The 17,712-nt window shown below is 40.5% G+C and overlaps 1 protein-coding gene across 7 annotated transcripts in view; it reads left to right on the top strand.

Moving 5' to 3' along the window:
* Nucleotides 1-971: 971 nt before the first annotated feature.
* The window catches only part of LOC116485968 (transmembrane protein 68-like), a 38,341-nt gene continuing 21,600 nt past the window's right edge, over nucleotides 972-17,712 (top strand). For 5 of the 7 annotated variants that reach the window (XR_004252915.1, XR_004252916.1, XR_004252912.1 and 2 more), the window contains exons 1-7: nucleotides 972-1,088; nucleotides 3,990-4,073; nucleotides 5,165-5,492; nucleotides 7,896-8,060; nucleotides 13,177-13,370; nucleotides 15,411-15,471; nucleotides 17,227-17,366. Coding sequence is in view for 1 of the 7 variants with exons in the window: in XM_032181823.1 (XP_032037714.1) it covers nucleotides 5,168-5,492; nucleotides 7,896-8,060; nucleotides 13,177-13,370; nucleotides 15,411-15,471; nucleotides 17,227-17,366 (885 nt within the window). In the remaining 6 variants the exon portion in view is untranslated. The remainder of the gene's footprint in view (nucleotides 1,089-3,989; nucleotides 4,074-5,164; nucleotides 5,493-7,895; nucleotides 8,061-13,176; nucleotides 13,371-15,410; nucleotides 15,472-17,226; nucleotides 17,367-17,712) is intronic. The other 2 variants (XR_004252913.1, XR_004252914.1) reach the window with 2 other exon arrangements.

The raw sequence follows: 17,712 nt of genomic DNA, 5'->3' as shown, positions 1-17,712 counted from the left end.
TTTGCAGTTGTGTAGGCATCTGCAGTTTTAAATTTAAACATGTTATGGTTTTAAATGGAAAACATGGGAACAGGAAAGGTGGGAGGCATGATTTCTGGTCAATGGGGAGCTTTTGGAGAAGTTGCTGAGTGCGTGGTTTCAGGAAGGGTCCCAGCACGCATCCAGGACACTACAAGCATCCCACACAGCCTGCAGAGGTTCCAGGCCAACCGTGAGGAAGCAAAGGACGATGACACAAGGCTTCTGCGGAAGAATATGAACACAAGTCTTATGAGAGGCCTATGAGGAGCAGCTGAGGGAACTGGGGGTGTTTAGTCTGGAGAAGAGGATGCTCAGGGGAGACCTTAGACCTGAAAGGAAGGTGTGGGGAGCTGGGGGTCGGCCTCTTCTCATAGATAACTAGTGATAGGACTGGAGGGAATGGTCTCAAGTTGTGCCGAGGGAGGGTCAGGTTGGAAATAAGGAGGCATTTCTGCTCAGAAAGAGCAGTCAGGCACTGCGACGGGTTGCCCAGGGAGGTGGTGGTGTCACCGTCCCAGGGGGTGTTCAGGGAAGGGCTGGACGTGGTGCTTGGGAACATGGTTTGTGGGTGGCACTGGTGGTAGGGGGTGGCTGGACCGGGTGATCTTGGAGGGCCTTTCCAACCGTAATGATTCTCTGGCTCTACAAAAGATCTTCCCCACGAGCCCTCACACACACAAGCCCCGGTCCGGCAACGTAAGGAGCCGGGCGGGCGGCGCCACCAATGGCGGCGGCTCCCCCTGGCGGCCGCCTCCTCCACGGAAGCGGCGGGCGGCGCGGCGCGGTGCGGGGCCGGCAGCGGTCCGGGCGGCTCCCGCGGCCCCGGCGGCGCCGGGTTCCGAGCGGCTCCTTCTATCCCTTCCCCTCCTTCTCCTTCATCTCCTCCTCCTCCTCTTCCTGCCCTCACGCCGCCGCCCCCGCTCCCCCCCGCCCCGCCCCGCGGGGAGCCGCCCGAGCCCCGCCGCCCCGCGGGCACCCGGCCTCCGCGGGGGCGGTGGGCGAAGGAATAAAAGCAAGACCCGGGAGGGGCGCGGGGCTGCAGCCGGAGCCCCGGCCGCCAGGGGAAGGTGAGCGGGGACCGGCACCGAGGGTTTGGGGTTTGTAATGGGGGAGCTGGGCTTCGTAATGGGGCGCTGCTGGCTGCCCCACAGCACCGGGGCAGCCTCCCAGCTGCAGGGTCCTGCCCCTCGGGGGGCTCTTAGCGGCGTTCCCGGGCTCCGCAGCCCTCTTGTGCTCGTTTGCTGTGCTGGTAGCTTTGCTAATTTTGCTCTAAATGCCTCCTGTGGCTGCCCGGCGCAGCAGGAGGCGGCGTGTTTCTGCTGGCCGGGGTGTGTTGTGGCTGTCGTTTTGCAGAAATTTCCCAGTTTTGGGGCACTGGGATGCTTTGTGGAGGTTCCACTTGGACTTTTCAGCTGTGTAGTGAAACTGCAGCGTGCTGGTGCTCTGCTTCTCGCAGCACCGTGAGCCCATGGCTCAGGTAGCCCAGTGGCAAGAGCACAGCTGTAGTTTAATTAAAGACTCGTCTGGGCCATGTACTAGAAACTAATGAAAGGAATCGCGTGTTAGCCTTGTTTCCAGTCTCCATCAAGGAAAAAAAAAAAAAAAGTGTAAGTCCACGTGTAATGTTGTTAGCTGAATGAGAAGTTGTGCTGCTATCATCCAGTGAAAGTCTGTATCAGTCACACCATTAGGAAGTTGGTATTGAAGTTAAAACCATGTGGCTCAAGCTGTGTGGCAGGAAACATGTTAGAGATACCAGCTAAAATAAGTCTTCTAAGGGTACGTTCATACTACAGAGGGATTCTGCTGTGAAGTTGGCTGAGGTTGGGACTTGGTAGTAGGGCACCCCTGCTGCAGTTTTTAGGTTTGGGTGGTGACAGATGCCCAAACACCTCTGACAGGGAGGCTAACACAGTTTCTTGTCCTTTGCTTGAAGGAGGTCCCGATCAGAGTGGTGTCACTGGTGTTTTGAGAAGGCAGGATACTTAATTTTGTAGTCTTAAGGGTGCTGGGCAGTCATCAGTTAAACAGCTCTAAAGTGGGACAGCTCAAAACATCTGTCTATTAGTAGTGCGCATGAGCTGTGTTGGGCCTTTATTCAATTCAGGGCATGTGTGTGCTCTTTTGATGACAGAGAGTCTGTCTTCTCTGCTGCCCTTACCTTTAGTAGGGCGTTAGGTGCAGCTGTAATGTAAATCATATTTAGGCTTGGAAACAGTGTGTTCCTGTGGGCCATCAGGGCATGTGCTGGATTTCTTAAAGGGAGAACAAATCTACAGGCTGGAGGAGACCTTTATCTGGTGGATGGTAAGTTGAACATGGGGCAGGATGGCTGTCTGCATGCTGGGCTGCGTGGGCAAGGCCATAGCCATTAGATGAGGGAAGCGTGTATTTCCCTTTATTTCCCTCTTCATCACTCATGAAACCCCGTGTTTCGAGCCTCACGATACAAGAAAGGTGCGGACAGCCTGGAGGAGACTCCAAGAAGGGCCACCAACACTGTTAGCTGACTGGACCATGTTGCAGACATGGGGAGGTGGAGGGAGCTGTGTGTGTTTTTCTTAAAGATGAGGAGGATTAATGGGGATCTCGCTGCTCTTCTTAGTGAGTGGTTGCAGGGAAAGTGGGATTAGGGTTCTCAGCCAACGGACAGGAAGCAACAGGAACAAATTGTAGTAAGGGAAATTCTAACTAGATCAAGGGAAAGCATTTTCACCATGAGGGTGGTCCAGCACTTGATTAGGGGCTGAAAGAAGCAGTGGGATCTCCATATATGAAGATATTACAAGTGGGACTGGACAGTGCCTTGAGCACCCCTAATCTAACTCCTTGGCTCTGCTTTGTGCAAGAGGTTGTATTAGTGCTGTCCAGTGATTCTTTCCCCTCTAAAATATTCCATGATTCCGTTCAAGAGTAGGAAACAGCATTATTCAGGGTAGAATTGATGGTCCCTAAGGGAAGGCAGTACTTCAGCTATTACGTCTGTGGTTGGCAGCAAAGAATTTTTATTTATGTTACAGGTTATTGCACAGATACATAAGCAAACCCATAAAATTGCAGTGAGATGCAATACCTCAAATGCAATCACATTTCATGCAGAAGGACAAGTAACATTTTGCAAGACTGGCATGTGTGGACAGGACTTAAAGTTTACGTGATGAGGATTTTGTGTTTGGAGAAAGTCGTAAACAATTAAAAATGTAGTAGGAGGGAAAGCATAACTTTCAGTAATCTTTGAAGTTCTGTACCCACCTCTGAGTTTTAAAAAGCTCTTGTGCCATAACTCATGCCTACGTCCTGTTCTCTGCTTAGTAGGTGGAACCAGTGGAGAAATCCAGGCATGACAATCTGGTAAATATAATGTTGAATCCTACTCCTAAATCCTCCTTGGTCTCTGAAGTTGTGTTCTTTGGACTTCCCATGGTTGTTTGCTGCCTCACAGGTTCTGGAGTCAGTCTCTCAACTGGAATGAGAAAGAACTTTCCCTTGCTCTCTTTCCAATCCTTTTGTCCAAATTGATCCTCCCTGCCACCCCTTAAATGCACACACATGAAATTGGTGAAGTTCCTTTAACTTATGCCATGTGCTTATGCATTTATGAAGATTATCAGCTGCTCTTCTCATTGTCCTCGAGAACATGCTGAAGAGCAGAATTTTGTAAGCCTGGCTTGGTGGAACAGGCATGGATCGTGGGAGCAAAGCTCTTGTCAGGAGATCCTCTATCTCCTCTTGAGTAGGAGTTACCTGGAGCAGTGTGGGGATAGGCCAGTTTCAAAACAGAAGTGAACATCCTTGCTATATCGAAATGGGGGAGGAACAGTTGAGACTGGGAAATAAGTGAGCTGAGTTCTGTTCTGGTGCATGCTTCAGTGTCTCATAGCAAGTGGGGAGTGAAACTGATCTGCTTCTTAGTATTTGCTGCCATTGGGATTCTGATAGCATTAGCAAAACTATCTTCTGAATTTCAGTCTCTTGTTGCTAGTGAAACAGAGCAAGAGTAAAGGAGTGATGGATACGTATCTCTCTGCGTAGCAACTCTGCAGTAATATGTTGTAAGTCACATTTTAATAATAAAAAACCTCAAATTATTTCAGAAATTATTGCTTTTAATTAAAATCCATCTATTTCCCACTAAGTCTGCACTGTAATTGCAAAATGCTTTTTTTTTTTTTTTCCCCTTGACTTGATTAACAGTTACTCCAAGTCTTGACCAAAACTTTTCTACACAAGGATTTTTTTTTTTTTTCCCAAGGTATTTATCTTGTTCTAGAACTCTAGCTAAAACACCTCAGCATACAGGTTGTCTCAGGTTTGTAAGATGAAGTGAATAGCAAATTTTCCCCTAAACCCTACATAACAGAGAAAAAAAATGTTGCTCCAGAACGATAGAAAGTATGAAATCAGTCCAGAGAGAAGTAACACTGAAACTTCTTAGGAACTGGCATGGAAGACAGTTCTTATGCCTAGACACAGTAAATGCTGAGTGATTGAAGCTCTTTGAGGACTTTATGTGATCTTTTTCTCTTTGTGGAACCTCTCTGTGTTGTATTCTGGGACTTGCATTTCACGATCTGTAAGTTTCTAGATGCAATTCAAAGTCTCTACACGAGTGAGACTTGCTTATTTGAGGCCATCTTCTTACCAAGTCATTGTGTGTTCATGGTTAGTGGAAGCGTTTGGTAGGGTTTTTATAGTACTGAATTTGAGATTGTACTATTTCCTGCTGGAGTAAATGCTTGGGGCAAAGTTTTGAGTGTACTGCATATGATGTAGGATAATAAAAAATACTAATCAACTAATGAATGCAGCTTTCTGGGAACTGGAAATAAAATAGATGTCCTGGATCTCTATAAGATGTGCAGTTTTTAATGAGAGAAAATAGCTTGAGGTGCAACAACCATTCTGTCTTTCTGAAATTGGAGCTGTCAGCATATCTGCTACACAAAAATGACCGAAAAGAATCAAGTAATGGTTTTGCTGTGTGAACCGTTCTGTTTCTAATGTGGCCTACTGGCTTGTGTAGCACGTGGTGTACAAATAAAATGCATCAGTATTTTGTATGATTATGCAGTATACACAGGTTTATTGCAGTCTTTTTTAAGGCTTTATTCATCTGCATTTTTTTTTTTTTTTAATTAAACAGAGGATGATAGGTGGAAATGAATCCTGTGCTGCAGGACCAATATCGCTGTCCTACTTAACCTGTGTGGCTCACTTACTGGGAGAATGGACTGGTGTGGAGCATCTTGAAGATTATCTGGGTTATACAGTCTACCTTTTATGGTTGCTTCTTCCACTTGCAATAGCTTTTATATTTCCAGGAATTTTCTTCCTCGTCTTTATCTACAGTGCTGTTATCATTCTTTATATTCATAAAAGGAAATTAAGTGGAGAAAAATCAGGTAACGTTTGGGATGGTGCAAGAAAAACATTGACTACCTTATGGGATGGACACGCAAGAATATGGCATGGTAAGCAAGATCTGACTTTTCATTAGACAGTGCTGAAGCTCTTATTCCTGGCTTTACCTTTGGGGATTATCAATGTACATCTGATTGTTGTTGCTGTTTGATGAAATTTGAAATTCAGGCCATTTTTTTTCCCGTAGCTTAACAACTGCCATTTGTGCTTCAACCATTGTAGAGTTTGGAGAAAAAACAATTGAGACTTTTGGATGTAATATTTTCAGTCTTGCACTTTTATTCCTTAGCTGCTACCTTGAGATCTTTCATCTAGCTGGATATATGCTATTTTTAAAATTGTTTAATTGTTTTTCTTTTTTTACTTTTTAATAACTACTGGATTTTCTTCATTCCAGGAGGACCTGAAATGATAGCTATGTTAAAAATCAAATTAATTTGCCATGTCCCATGAACTTTTTAGCAGGCAATAAAAAAACAAAAACCTTCTTTCTGTTCTTGCAGAGTGAATACATGAACACTGGAAGCTAAATGACAGTTATAACCTAATAGCTAATATTTCTGCACATATTTGCGCAATTTAATTACAAGTAACCAACATAATGCCAAACAGTGGCTAAAAGGAACCCTCAACATTGGTTCATTCACTAGTTGCTACTTTAATTTGACTTCAGAGCCCCCAAAGTGTTACAGAACCCCACTTTTTATATTTTCTTTCTCTCTATGTATTTTTGACAACTACTTTCTCTAGTAGAAGAATGTCAAAACTAAGGGCTCTGTTCCTTGTCCCTCTACTATTATATCTCTTATAAAGACAGACTTAATAAATGATTTGGCTTTTCTTTCTAAGGAAATCATAAGCCTCTTTCAGAACCATTCACTCTAAATACAGCTAAAGGAGAAAGATGTTTAAGAGCAATTTACATAAAGAACAAATCCTTCTTGAAAATCATCTCTATTTGTTCTCCAGTCAAAGGGAAGAGGGTTTTCAAGGCATTGATAGCCAGATGGTGCAGTGGCTGTATCAGATGGGCTTTGTAAGACTAAGATGTAACTTTCAAATCTGTGAAAGTACACTAGATCAAAATCAACAGCGAAATCAAAGGGCTTAAAATGCTCACTTCATAATGAAAGCTATTTACTTTTTTCATAAGAAAATGATTTTTTAAGGCCTTGGCTCTTTTCATCTGTAGTAACTTTTTCTTTTTTATAAGAAGCCCAACTTTTTATTTGCACAGAAAATATTCTTATCCAGTCCATCATCTACTGATGTGACTTTTTTTCTGCCCTGGCAGCTGCTTCCACGTTCTCTGAAGTGTTTTGTGATATTTGTTTTCCCCACTTGGTTAATTGATAGTTCACAGGAAGAACTTTTCCTCCTGAAATCTCACAGCAATGGGGAAAAAACAAACAAACAACAGCAACAACAAAAATAAATAACAGAACCCTAAAATGGTGTGTGATACCTCTAACCTGTGCAAATGTTAGACACAGGTATCGTTCTGGTTGTGCACAGCTGGCAGGGAGCTCAGTTAGTGGTCACTTGTGATGGCACAGGTGATAGGTGGGTGTGTTTGCTATAGGTTGCAGATACACGGGTGTAGAAAGTAAAACAGTGAGAAGAGCCAAAAGTACAGACAGAAGTTTAAAAAAGAGGGGTGTGGGGAGATTGTTCCAATAACTTCAGAAGTGGCAGTTAAAAAGAAAACAAAAACAACACTAACAAACCTGCTCAGTATTAACTGAATGTGTTTTGAACTGGTCTATTTTGTTATTTTGTGCTAACTGAATATTTTCCTCACTGCTAACTAAATGAGAAATACACGTCCAATAAGAAACTTGTACTTGTATGTTTCAATTCATGTATGTTGCAATTGAGCACGTAAAGCCTCAGACAGCTTTTGGTGCTTAGTGATGGAAAAAATAGAGCAAGCATAACTGAGAAAAGTAACAAAAAAGAGCTTCACATGCTGGAATAAAAAGAGCTACATAAATGGATGTTGTCATGTCAAATCTGCTTAAACAGTTACTCATGGCAATGAACTTGACTTTGAAAGGTAGCTAAGAACTTGAAATAGTGTTTCAACACTTCTATCCAATCTGTATTTTGATTTATCTTGAATGATTGATTAAGAGGGCTACAGCCTTGAAGGCAGCGAAATGAAAAAAAAAATAAGGTAAAATTATACAATAGTTGAAGAGATCCAAGCTGTTGTTTTTGGTGGTGTTCTGTCTTTCTTTAAATGTAGATCTTCTGATTTAAATGAAGCTTGTATTTCCTGTGAAAGCAACGTAGTCAATGCTGCAAGTCACCTCTTGACATTTTAGCTGTTGCTTTGCTCTAACACTTCTCTATAGATACTGGTTTCAGCTTGCCAGCTTGATGCAAGTTAGTTTCTTTGGGATAGAATTGTATCTTATTTTGACATCCCTTATGTCTTTGATTCCTAACAGGTTACGAGATTCATGGTGATGAAAAAATTCCAGAAGGACCTGCACTTTTTGTGTTTTATCATGGAGCTTGTCCTGCTGACATTATCTATTTCATATCTAGACTTCTTTTAGAAAAGAAGAGATTCTGCTACATAGTAGCTGATCATTTTGTCTCCAGAATACCAGGTAACATGCTTCATTATGAAGGATCAATTTGAAAACTCTATAGACACTTTTTTTAATAATGTAAATAATGAAAGTTGAAGTGCAAGAATCCAGCTTTCAGAACAAACTCTCAGACAAATTTAGTTGATGTCTGTTGGAGAACAGATGTTCCCTGTAAAGAGCATACTCAAGAATGAGTTTGTGCAACTGGCCTGTGCAGGGATGGGTTGTACTCCTGGCTGGGCAACTCCTCTCACAACTCCAAAGTGTTTAGAAACAAACAAAAAAGAAGAGGTCATGGGAGAAACTTTTGTCTTTGTATTAATTGGCAGCCAATACTTCAATGAGGTGTTTCCTTTTTATTAATATAGGCAGAACGAGTGGTGTATAACCTGATTAAGAAATATACTGGAAGCAGTGCCCTTAAAATTGGTGACATTAGTATGGGAGAATAGAGGATGCCTTTGTGTATCCTACTCAATTGAGTATGGTGGGCAGTAGAGACTGGTATCTCCAAGAAGACTTTAAGTAGAATCTGGTCCAGAGGAAAGCCATGGAGGTGTCCAAGTTTGTGTGAAACATATAGGAAATGAAAAGTATGTTTAGGGCAAACTTCTGGCTGGACAGCCTAGGGAAAAACCATGCTGAAATAAGTCAAGTTAGTTATGTGGGGATTTAGTTTTTTTTCTTCTGGAGGGGTGGGAAAGGGCAGTTGAATTTCCAAAATACATTAGTATCCAGTTCTCTTCCCAAATTCAACTAAAAACCTCATAATTTGACTTGTGAATTTATAGGAGTGTTAATGTAATGTACTAATATTTATCAGCAATACTTTTACTGAAAACAATTCATATCAGAGAACTAATTTTGCCATGAAATCATTTCAGCCTTAATCCCTAAACACAAAACCTTTTCGTGTGGGTAATGTTAGGTCTTTGTCTCTACAACTGCTTTTGCCAGTAGACTAGGATTTGGGTTAATTATCCAACTTCTTGTATACATCTGACTAACGCAATCTATTTTGTAGTTTATTGGGTATGATGTGGAGTCAAATCTTAATAATTATGCACACTTGTTAATTAAATGTTAGTTGTAGTTTATTCTCAGGAAGGTCACTGGCAATACCAAGCTGGAGGAGCAGTTGTCGCTCCAACAGATAGAGCTGGTATTCAGAGTAACTTCACAGAAAGACTGGCAGAAACATCACAAAGTTCAACAAAAGTGAATGTGAAGTTATGAATTTGGGATGAAATAATCCCATGTGACAGTACAGGTGAGACCCTGAGTAGAAATTGGCTTTGTCAGGAAGGATTTCAGTGTTCTAGTGGACAGCAAGGTGAACATGAACCAGCAGTGTGCCCTTGCAGCAAGGAACCATAGAACGGTTTGGATTGGAAGGGACCTTAAAGATCATCTCATTCCAACCTGCCTGCCATGGGCAGGAAAGAAGATGGAGTGCATGGTGGCCTTTTTTAGCATGTGTGTAGTTGAGGGAAGAAATTACTTCTCTTGGTTTGGCACTTGTGAGAGCACATCTAGCAGTACTGTGTCCAGTTTTGGACTCTGTAGTATGAGAGACATTGGCATATTAGAGCCATATTCAGTGGATGACTGGACGCTGGAGTGTACCATGAGGAGAGGCTGAGAGAACTGGATTTATTTGGTCTGTAACAGATAAAGGTGGGCGGAGATATTGCTGTCTTTGATTACTTAACGGAGGGGTGCAGAGGAGCTGGAGACATTCTTCTCAAAGGTGTACAGCAGTAGGATGATAGGTGACAGACAAGCTGCAACACAGAAAATTCCAGTTAGACATGTGGAAATGTGTTTTATGATAAAGATGATCACACACCTGAACAGATTCCACAGCTACTCTGGGCGAACTCCATCCCTGGAGATTCTCAAAACTCAGCTGGCTGAGGCCCTGAGTAGCCTGGCCCAGCTGGACCACTTTGGGTGGGAGGTTGCACTAGATGGCCCTTCCAAACTAGATAACTCTCTGATTATGTGAATGATTTAAGGCTGTTCAGGGAAGAGAAATCCAAGGAGCCCAGATTGTTGTTCTGGATTGTGTCTCAAAGCCTGTAAAATAATCTATGAGTGGCAGCCCAGGCAGATGGAGCTTCTCTTGTGAATCAAATCAGAAAGATGGCCATCCTTTTATCCTAATACTAAGGCTGCCTGATCTCAATTAAGGCTTCAGATTAACTTGGATGCCTTTCCAGAAGATGTTTTAATTAACCCAAAGTTACCAGACTCAATTTAGGAGAAATGGAAGAAAGGCTTTTAGACACACTGGAATCAGACGATTTACTGATCCTTCTGTTTTTATGATTTGTGAGTCTATTATGAATAGCTGTGAGGAATGGCTTGTCCCATGAATCTGAATGTTGGACCCATGCCAGGATGCAGCTGACAACATGCAGTCTTATTGCTTCCTCTGCACTAGGTGCTTCTGTACTGAATTAACTGTGATTAACTGGATTGGATTTATAGAGTATTGCTGTGCCCCCTGAAGGATTCATGAGCCTACAAGGGGTCAAACAAGCTGCTCCTCCCTGCTTAAGTCTTGACAGACACAGCTTGGCAACCTGTGGAAGGGAATTCAAACTAATAGAATAACTCCTCGAGATACCTGGAAATACCTGTTGAGCATTGCCTAATGCATCTCTCTTTCATGTAGATGCAAAAGGAAATTATTTGCTTGCCTCAATTTATACTAAATCAGTACTATGTATGGTTCTCTTGCTTGTGTTTTTGGGGCAGAAAGACATGGAATGCAGTCCTTGGGCTAACTTTTTTTCCTTTTCTTTTTTTTTTAATACTGGAAGTTGGTCACAGGGTGGAGGTGGGAGGGGAGGAACACTCTGGTACTCCCTGGTCCTTTAAATTCTCATCTGTGTAATACCCAGGATTATGTTGATTTCTCAAAGGTTGAATAAAAATGAAATCTTCTACTGAATAGTGGGGAATAGAAGAGTGTGCTAGGGCAAAGGCCAGGTTGAACAGTTGAATAAAATCAACTTTGGATTTCTTGGTGTTTGGAAAAATTAGCATACCTTGATGTTCTGGCTTTGTGTTTAGGATATTTTTTATTGTTTAAACTGGGGGAAAAAGTAGATTCCTGGTGGTTGTCATGCTATAGCCAGGTACTACCCCAGTGTTTCTTATGATGACCCTTACCTTGGGTATAGAGTACCCTGGCTGTCTCATCCGGACCACTGGATTAATTCCTGTCTTCCTGCTGCTCTAACTTGCCAGATTCTTCCTTTCTGCTGTTGGACTAGAGGTATTAATAGTAAAGTATGATTTGCTAACTAGTCTGTGAAATACAGCTCAGAATATAAGGTTTACAGTAAAAGCCAAGGGGGGAAAATACGGCTGAGGAACTTTGTGGAGACCTGAAACCTCACCACTGTTCCCTATTACAAAATATAGCCTATATTCTGTTCCTGTTTTTTTTTTTTCTTTCCAATCTATGAAATGGACAGACTCATACGCTGTTATTCTATCATCCCCGCTCCTCCTGCATGTCTGCTGTGGAAAGGAAAGCTGTTTTCACACCTTCTGTTTCCTTGCAGTCCATCTTCGTGCGTGATTCTACCTTTGCTGTGCTTGTTTTGTATCTCTCCTGATTTCATGGACAGAAAAGAGCTGCGAGATGAGCAGCTTCCCATCCCCAGGTGCATTCCAAAGAGCTTTAATGGGTTTGGGAACGTAAAACCTTGTAAAAATAAAAAATAAGCTATTTAAAATTCTAGAATCAAAACACCTGAGAAAAATTAAATATGAAAAACTAATTCAGGAATCACCTGTGCAAATGATACTAGATGAAGCCTGCTAGTGTTTCATGTGGTACAAAGCAGACAAAACAAGCTGTGAGACAGCTACAGCAGAGCTTGTGTTCTGGTGTTGTGCTCCTGGATAGATTCAGACTGTGTGTAGGTATAAATCAAGAGTAATTATACTCATGTCACCTACAAAGATTCATTGGAGTTTAGCTAAGAATAAACTGATGATATGCTGCCTCACGATCTCCTTCCAGAGTCCTTAGTTTATGCAGTGTGTACAAAAGGACAGAGCTTTATCTTCTTAACTGTACCTTCTCTTGTGTGTCTGTTCACGTTAACAAATCTTCATTTGCAGAGTAAAAAAAGGTGATCTGTTATTGAGGGTTAGGCTTGACTAGATCAGTTCTGTGCCCTTGTTTGTGGCTGATCGGGTTAAGTTTGGCTCAGTGGGAAACCTCAAGAAAGAGAAATAATCTCTCCCATGCTGGTCAGTGATCTGAAGCTCCTGTTTCAGTATGTAGTACTCACAAATGCTACATAAACTGAAAAATTATTGATGTAAGTGAACATGACTGGCTTCCTGCTAGTTACGTTCTTGTACATTAGATTAGTTGTCTAAATTGAGCACGTGTGTGTCCATTTAATGATTGTAAGCAATTTCTGATGTTCTACTGTTCATTGAAGAACAGAGTAAGTATGACATGACACATTTAAGGTATGAGGAGTTTATGTAACTTCATAGTTTTAGACTTTAGTAAATGAAAAATCTTCACCTAAGATGCATGTATGAATCTGGTGAGCCCAGATTGCTTCTGTGGTGAGCTGCTGTTATTTTCTGATGAAAAGCCACTTGGGTACTCAAACTGACCTGAGGATTCAGTCCCTGCAGTGATCAGGAACACAGGGAATGCTAAGTTCTGTTTCTCATCTCCTTGTGCATGGACTACTGTGTGTTAACAAAACAACAATTTGCTGGAATTTTCTCCTATTGGACTTCATTTAAAAAGTAGAGCATGGGCAAGGAGACAGTGCCTCAGAGCAGACTTAACTCCTCTGAAGGGATACATGAGATATGCCAGAGTGCTTGCCTTTTTTTTTTATTTCCGTTTTTGTCCTGATTGTGGATTGTGAGATAGCATGTGACCTTACTGGAATGGAAAACATAAACTTTCAAGTTTTTTAGACTGAAATTTAGAATCAGAACTTAATGCACCAGTCCTTCTAGCAATATCTTAGGGGTTTTAGGCTAGTAGACAACTTTTAGCCATTATGTTCTGTCTTGGGGATTTCTGCTCAATGATGGTATGAATTAATGTTTTCTGAATTAATATCATCTTACTTTGCAGGTTTTAAACTAATTGTTGAAGCATTTGATGTTTTGCACGGACCAAAAGAAGCATGTGTCAATGCTCTGAAGAAAGGCTATCTGTTAGGTATTTCTCCAGGTGGAGTTCGGGAAGCACTTTTTAGTGATGAAACATACGTTATTATTTGGGGTAATCGAAAGGGCTTTGCTCAGGTTGCCATTGATGCAAAAGTGGTAAGTATGACTTATTGCAGAAAAAAAGTATATATTAAAAAAAAAAAAAAAATGCTCACTTACTGGTTCTTTCTTCCAGGGGAAGCTGTTTTGATTATCAAGTATTTGGTGTTCCGTTGCTGAGTGTCATGAATACAGTCTACTTGCTTTTTAAACTATATTTCAAGACTTTTGTCCCTTTTGATAGAAGATTTTTGGAGTCACCTGGGAATAGTGTGGTCAGAAAATCCAGAGTTTAATAGAATAAGAGATAAAATTCAGGATAGTTTCTACTTTGTAAGCTTGTGCTGTTTTACACCTACCTGATCAGGGCTGTGACGGATCAGCCTCTGACCTGAAAGATTGGAAAACAAAAGTATTTCTCTTTCTCCTATCACTGAAGTTCACTGTGACTCAGCAGACCTGCCTGTGCTGTTGTACTCATACTAGAAGCACTGGCATTACATACTGCATTGGTATTTATACGCTCTTAAGGGATGTCTAGGGCATATAGCAGCAGCAAGAGCTGCTGCTTCTTGGTGTGTACTATTTCTTTTCAGTTCTGTCAAATATTAAGCATTGTCCTGGGTCCTTGTAGACAGGTGGTTATTTATATGGGACCAACGGTGCAAGGCACATAAGTGTATGATAGATTTGAATTGTATCTATTTTAATAACTCTTTCAGAGTTCCTCTCATTCTGTATTTGTACTTGAAAGATGTGTTCATATGTGTTTAGGTGTGCATATTCCTGATTTAAAACTAATTGTCACTCCAAGAGTTTTATATGTAGGTACTGTCAAAGGGAGACTAGTTAAGTCTCTGAATTTTATACCAAACTACAATACTCTTAAGACCTAATTTTAAATATATTTCACTTTTATCAGGAGGAAGATAAGTTTAAACAGGATACTTCCAACAGATTAGATTTTACTAATATGTTGTAATACAAAAGGCAATGTATGGGGTTTAACTAAGCTTGTACTGCTTATATCTATTTTATTGAACATATATTCAGTTTCTTTGTGCACTCACAAAGATCTTGCAGCTTCAATTCCACCCTCCTGCCCAATAATTGAGAGATCCAGAAGAATATAAATAGTGTTGGAGGCATTCTTAATCATGAATATAATTCTACATGGAAAGAAAAATGTTCTGAATGTCAGTACTGGGACCTTCAGCTTCCTTAGGTTTTCTTCCCAGCAGTTTGCTTGCCATAGGTAGTGCCATATAAACTAATTTGGTACATGCAGAAATTTCTTATTTCTGTGTCAAAAGCAAGCTGTTCCAAGGAAGATGGTTCTAGAATAAGAAAATGTGTTACCATTTGGCATAGGCAACTGTACTGATTCTCTGTTGTTGCACTGGATTATTTATAAACTTTTTAAATGACTTAATACCTGTATGAAAAGTTTAATTTACTAACTCATCTACATGCTTTAAAAAAAAAAAGTTTGAAAGAATCTGGATGTGTGAAAATCTTAGAGTTCTCTTTCTGATAATTTGTTTGTAAAATGATGTTAAAAATCTTCATGTAGTAGAACCTCCTTCCCCACACAGTCCTTGTAAATCTTGACAGCTGCTTGCAAGTTCAAAAACAGCAATAAAAGCTTGAAATATTAACACGATTACAAATATTCATCAGCAGAAGTGACTCACAGACCTGTACCGAATATGACACGTGTGAAGCAATGCAATCAGCACAGTAGAGCTGAATCAGACAAGTTTAGGGTCCCAGTCCTGTCAATTCTTTGAGCATAACCAAAGATTAAGGAAGAGGTTTAACCACTTAATTCACAAATGTGCAAATACTTCTAGACAAGAGGAGGCTTAAATGCTTCACAGGTTCTGAAAACCTGTACTGCTTTAAGAAAATGGACTTGCTGAAACTTCATGGGAGAAGGTTGCAGAAGAACTTAATGAACCCTTGTTTTGCTCTCTGTATGTCCTTGTATGACAAACACTTCTGAAATTAATTTGCACATTGGGTTTAAGTGAGGTAGAAGTTTTTTAGATAGTGTTTTCTTCATTGAATTCTTAATATTTTTTTTTTCCCTCCTAGCCCATCATTCCTGTGTTTACACAAAATGTTCGAGAAGGCATTAGGACATTAGGAAAAATAAGTAAGATATTTTATATATACTTTTTGTAGTTTATTTTTCAATATGTGTTTAGTTTATCTCTCTAGAAATAAGCCCCATATAAATCTGAGATCTGGCATAGCCTTGTTTCTTGAGGCTTGCTCACCAGCAGAATCCAGAGACTTATTTAGATTTAATATCAGCATTAGATGTGGTATTGGCTCACCGAAGTTATTATCAACATGATAATGTGCCTTCAAAAAGAAGTAGAAGAAAGGAAAATGTAGCCAGAAAAAGGCAAATAGCTAGTATCTGCTAGACCAACTCTAGGTTTTCTGCTGTCTGTTAGGAAGCAAGGGTTTACAGTTGACAGTATCTTTAAACATTTTCTTAATACTCTATGCTTAGACCCCTATCTGTCTTTAAAGGGTTTGTAATGTATTTCATCTGTACTTAGTATACTGTGCAGCGTTAAACCTGTAGTTTCTCACAAAATCTTGCTTTTGCCTGCTCTTGCCTCATTTCTGGGAGTTCCAGCACATTAACAGATGGGTATTTGTCTGGAGAGTCCACCTCTGGGATGATTAGGTGCTCATCTCTCTGCTGATCTACTCTTTTTAACTTCTTCTGTGCCTTTTTTTTTTGTGTTCTTCAACTTGCTGCTAGCAGAAAGGACCTGAACAGCCTCCACTGAACAGCATGTTCTCTTTAAAATATGGCATCATCATCTTCATCAAAGGACTGCAGGACAAAACAATTCCATTTCTTTTCCCCTCTAATTAAAAGCTATATATTGCATGGAGAAAGCCCAGGCATCCGATGTAGATGTGCACAGTGATTCACACATTCTTCAGATGCTACAGAAATAAATAGCAATTAATTGTTAGTGTGTTCTAGAGAATCTTCCCAAACTGGAAGTTTAAACCAGAAAAATATTGTGACCTGCGTAATACAACAGAGGTGCTAGAGGATTTTAATTCTCTTCATTGCTCGTGTTCAAACACATTGCTCTTGCTTGAGTAGTATTTGAGTATTCTTTGTTCTTATAGGTTGTGTACAGAAAAAGTCACATCTGTCACTAAAGATTTTTTTTTAAGCCAGCACTAAGTTAAAGGAATTTCTTGTCTAAAACTGAAGAAGAGAATATTAGTACTCATTTTGAAAGGAATTTATTCTAGTTGCATTTGGGACAGATGCTTAGGAAGTAACATGAAGAAGTGTCCTCTTACAGCTGATTGAAATTCTTGTTGTTTTCTTCTTTGTGTATTGTTTCACTGCAAAGCAGTGTGTGGTCTGAAAGAGCAATTCAGCATATCAGCATGACTGGCTTTTAGGTAGACTATTTAAGACTATTTCTGTTCCTTTAGACCTCAGTGGGATTAAACAGAACAGTCTTCTACCATTACCGGTTTCTTAAGCTAACCTGTAAAATTAGCTAAATGGTAAAAATGGTAACCCCTATTTGTGTGTGTTCCCTTACACTCCAGAAGCAGCTAAAGACCTTTCTCTGCTTTCATCTTTGCAGCTATTCTTTGGGGGATGGGGGTGGATATTTCTAAAGTGAGTTTGGAAGCAAGTCTTATGTCGGTGTTAATGCAAATTTTGGAAAATGAAAGGTAGAATGACACATTCTCTTGAGATGACACATTTGAGAATCTGGGTCACTGGCTGGATTACTTGACAATCCAGTTTCAGTTTTAAAACATGGTGAGGGGAAAAAAAAAACATTGTGGAGTAATCTCAGTCTCTCTCTTCTCTCCTCCCCTACCTTTTTTTTTTTTTTTTTTTAAATATTAGAAATACTTAGGAAACTATATGAACGTATTAGATTGCCAGTAGTTCCTATGTACGGCGGGTTTCCAGTCAAGCTTCGTACATTTGTTGGAGAACCCATTCCATATGATCCAAACATAACTGCTGAGGAACTGACTGCTAAGGTAAGACAGATTTGCATATTATATACATGTGTATATATAAATATATATATATTTAAAGTATTTACTGATCTAATAGAAAACACTGGAATATTCTTGTCAAGATAGTGATTCCTGTTGTAGAACTAGTTGTAGAAGTTGATGGAATTGTGGTAAACTTTGTACTTGCTTACCTCTAAATATTCCTCCTAATGGCTGATGTATTGCTACACCTTGCAGGTATTCTAGGCCTTTTAAAGTCAATACTGTATTCTTTATTTGCTTCAAGAAACAACTTGCTTTAGGGCCTAAGGAAGTTCAGTCAGATAAGATTGCTCTGGGCTGCTAAAGAAAGTCATGGGCTTCATCC

Source organism: Aythya fuligula, chromosome 2 (genome assembly GCF_009819795.1).
Source record: "Aythya fuligula isolate bAytFul2 chromosome 2, bAytFul2.pri, whole genome shotgun sequence".
NCBI lineage: Eukaryota > Metazoa > Chordata > Aves > Anseriformes > Anatidae > Aythya > Aythya fuligula.
This window is presented reverse-complemented; position numbering and strand designations above follow the sequence as displayed.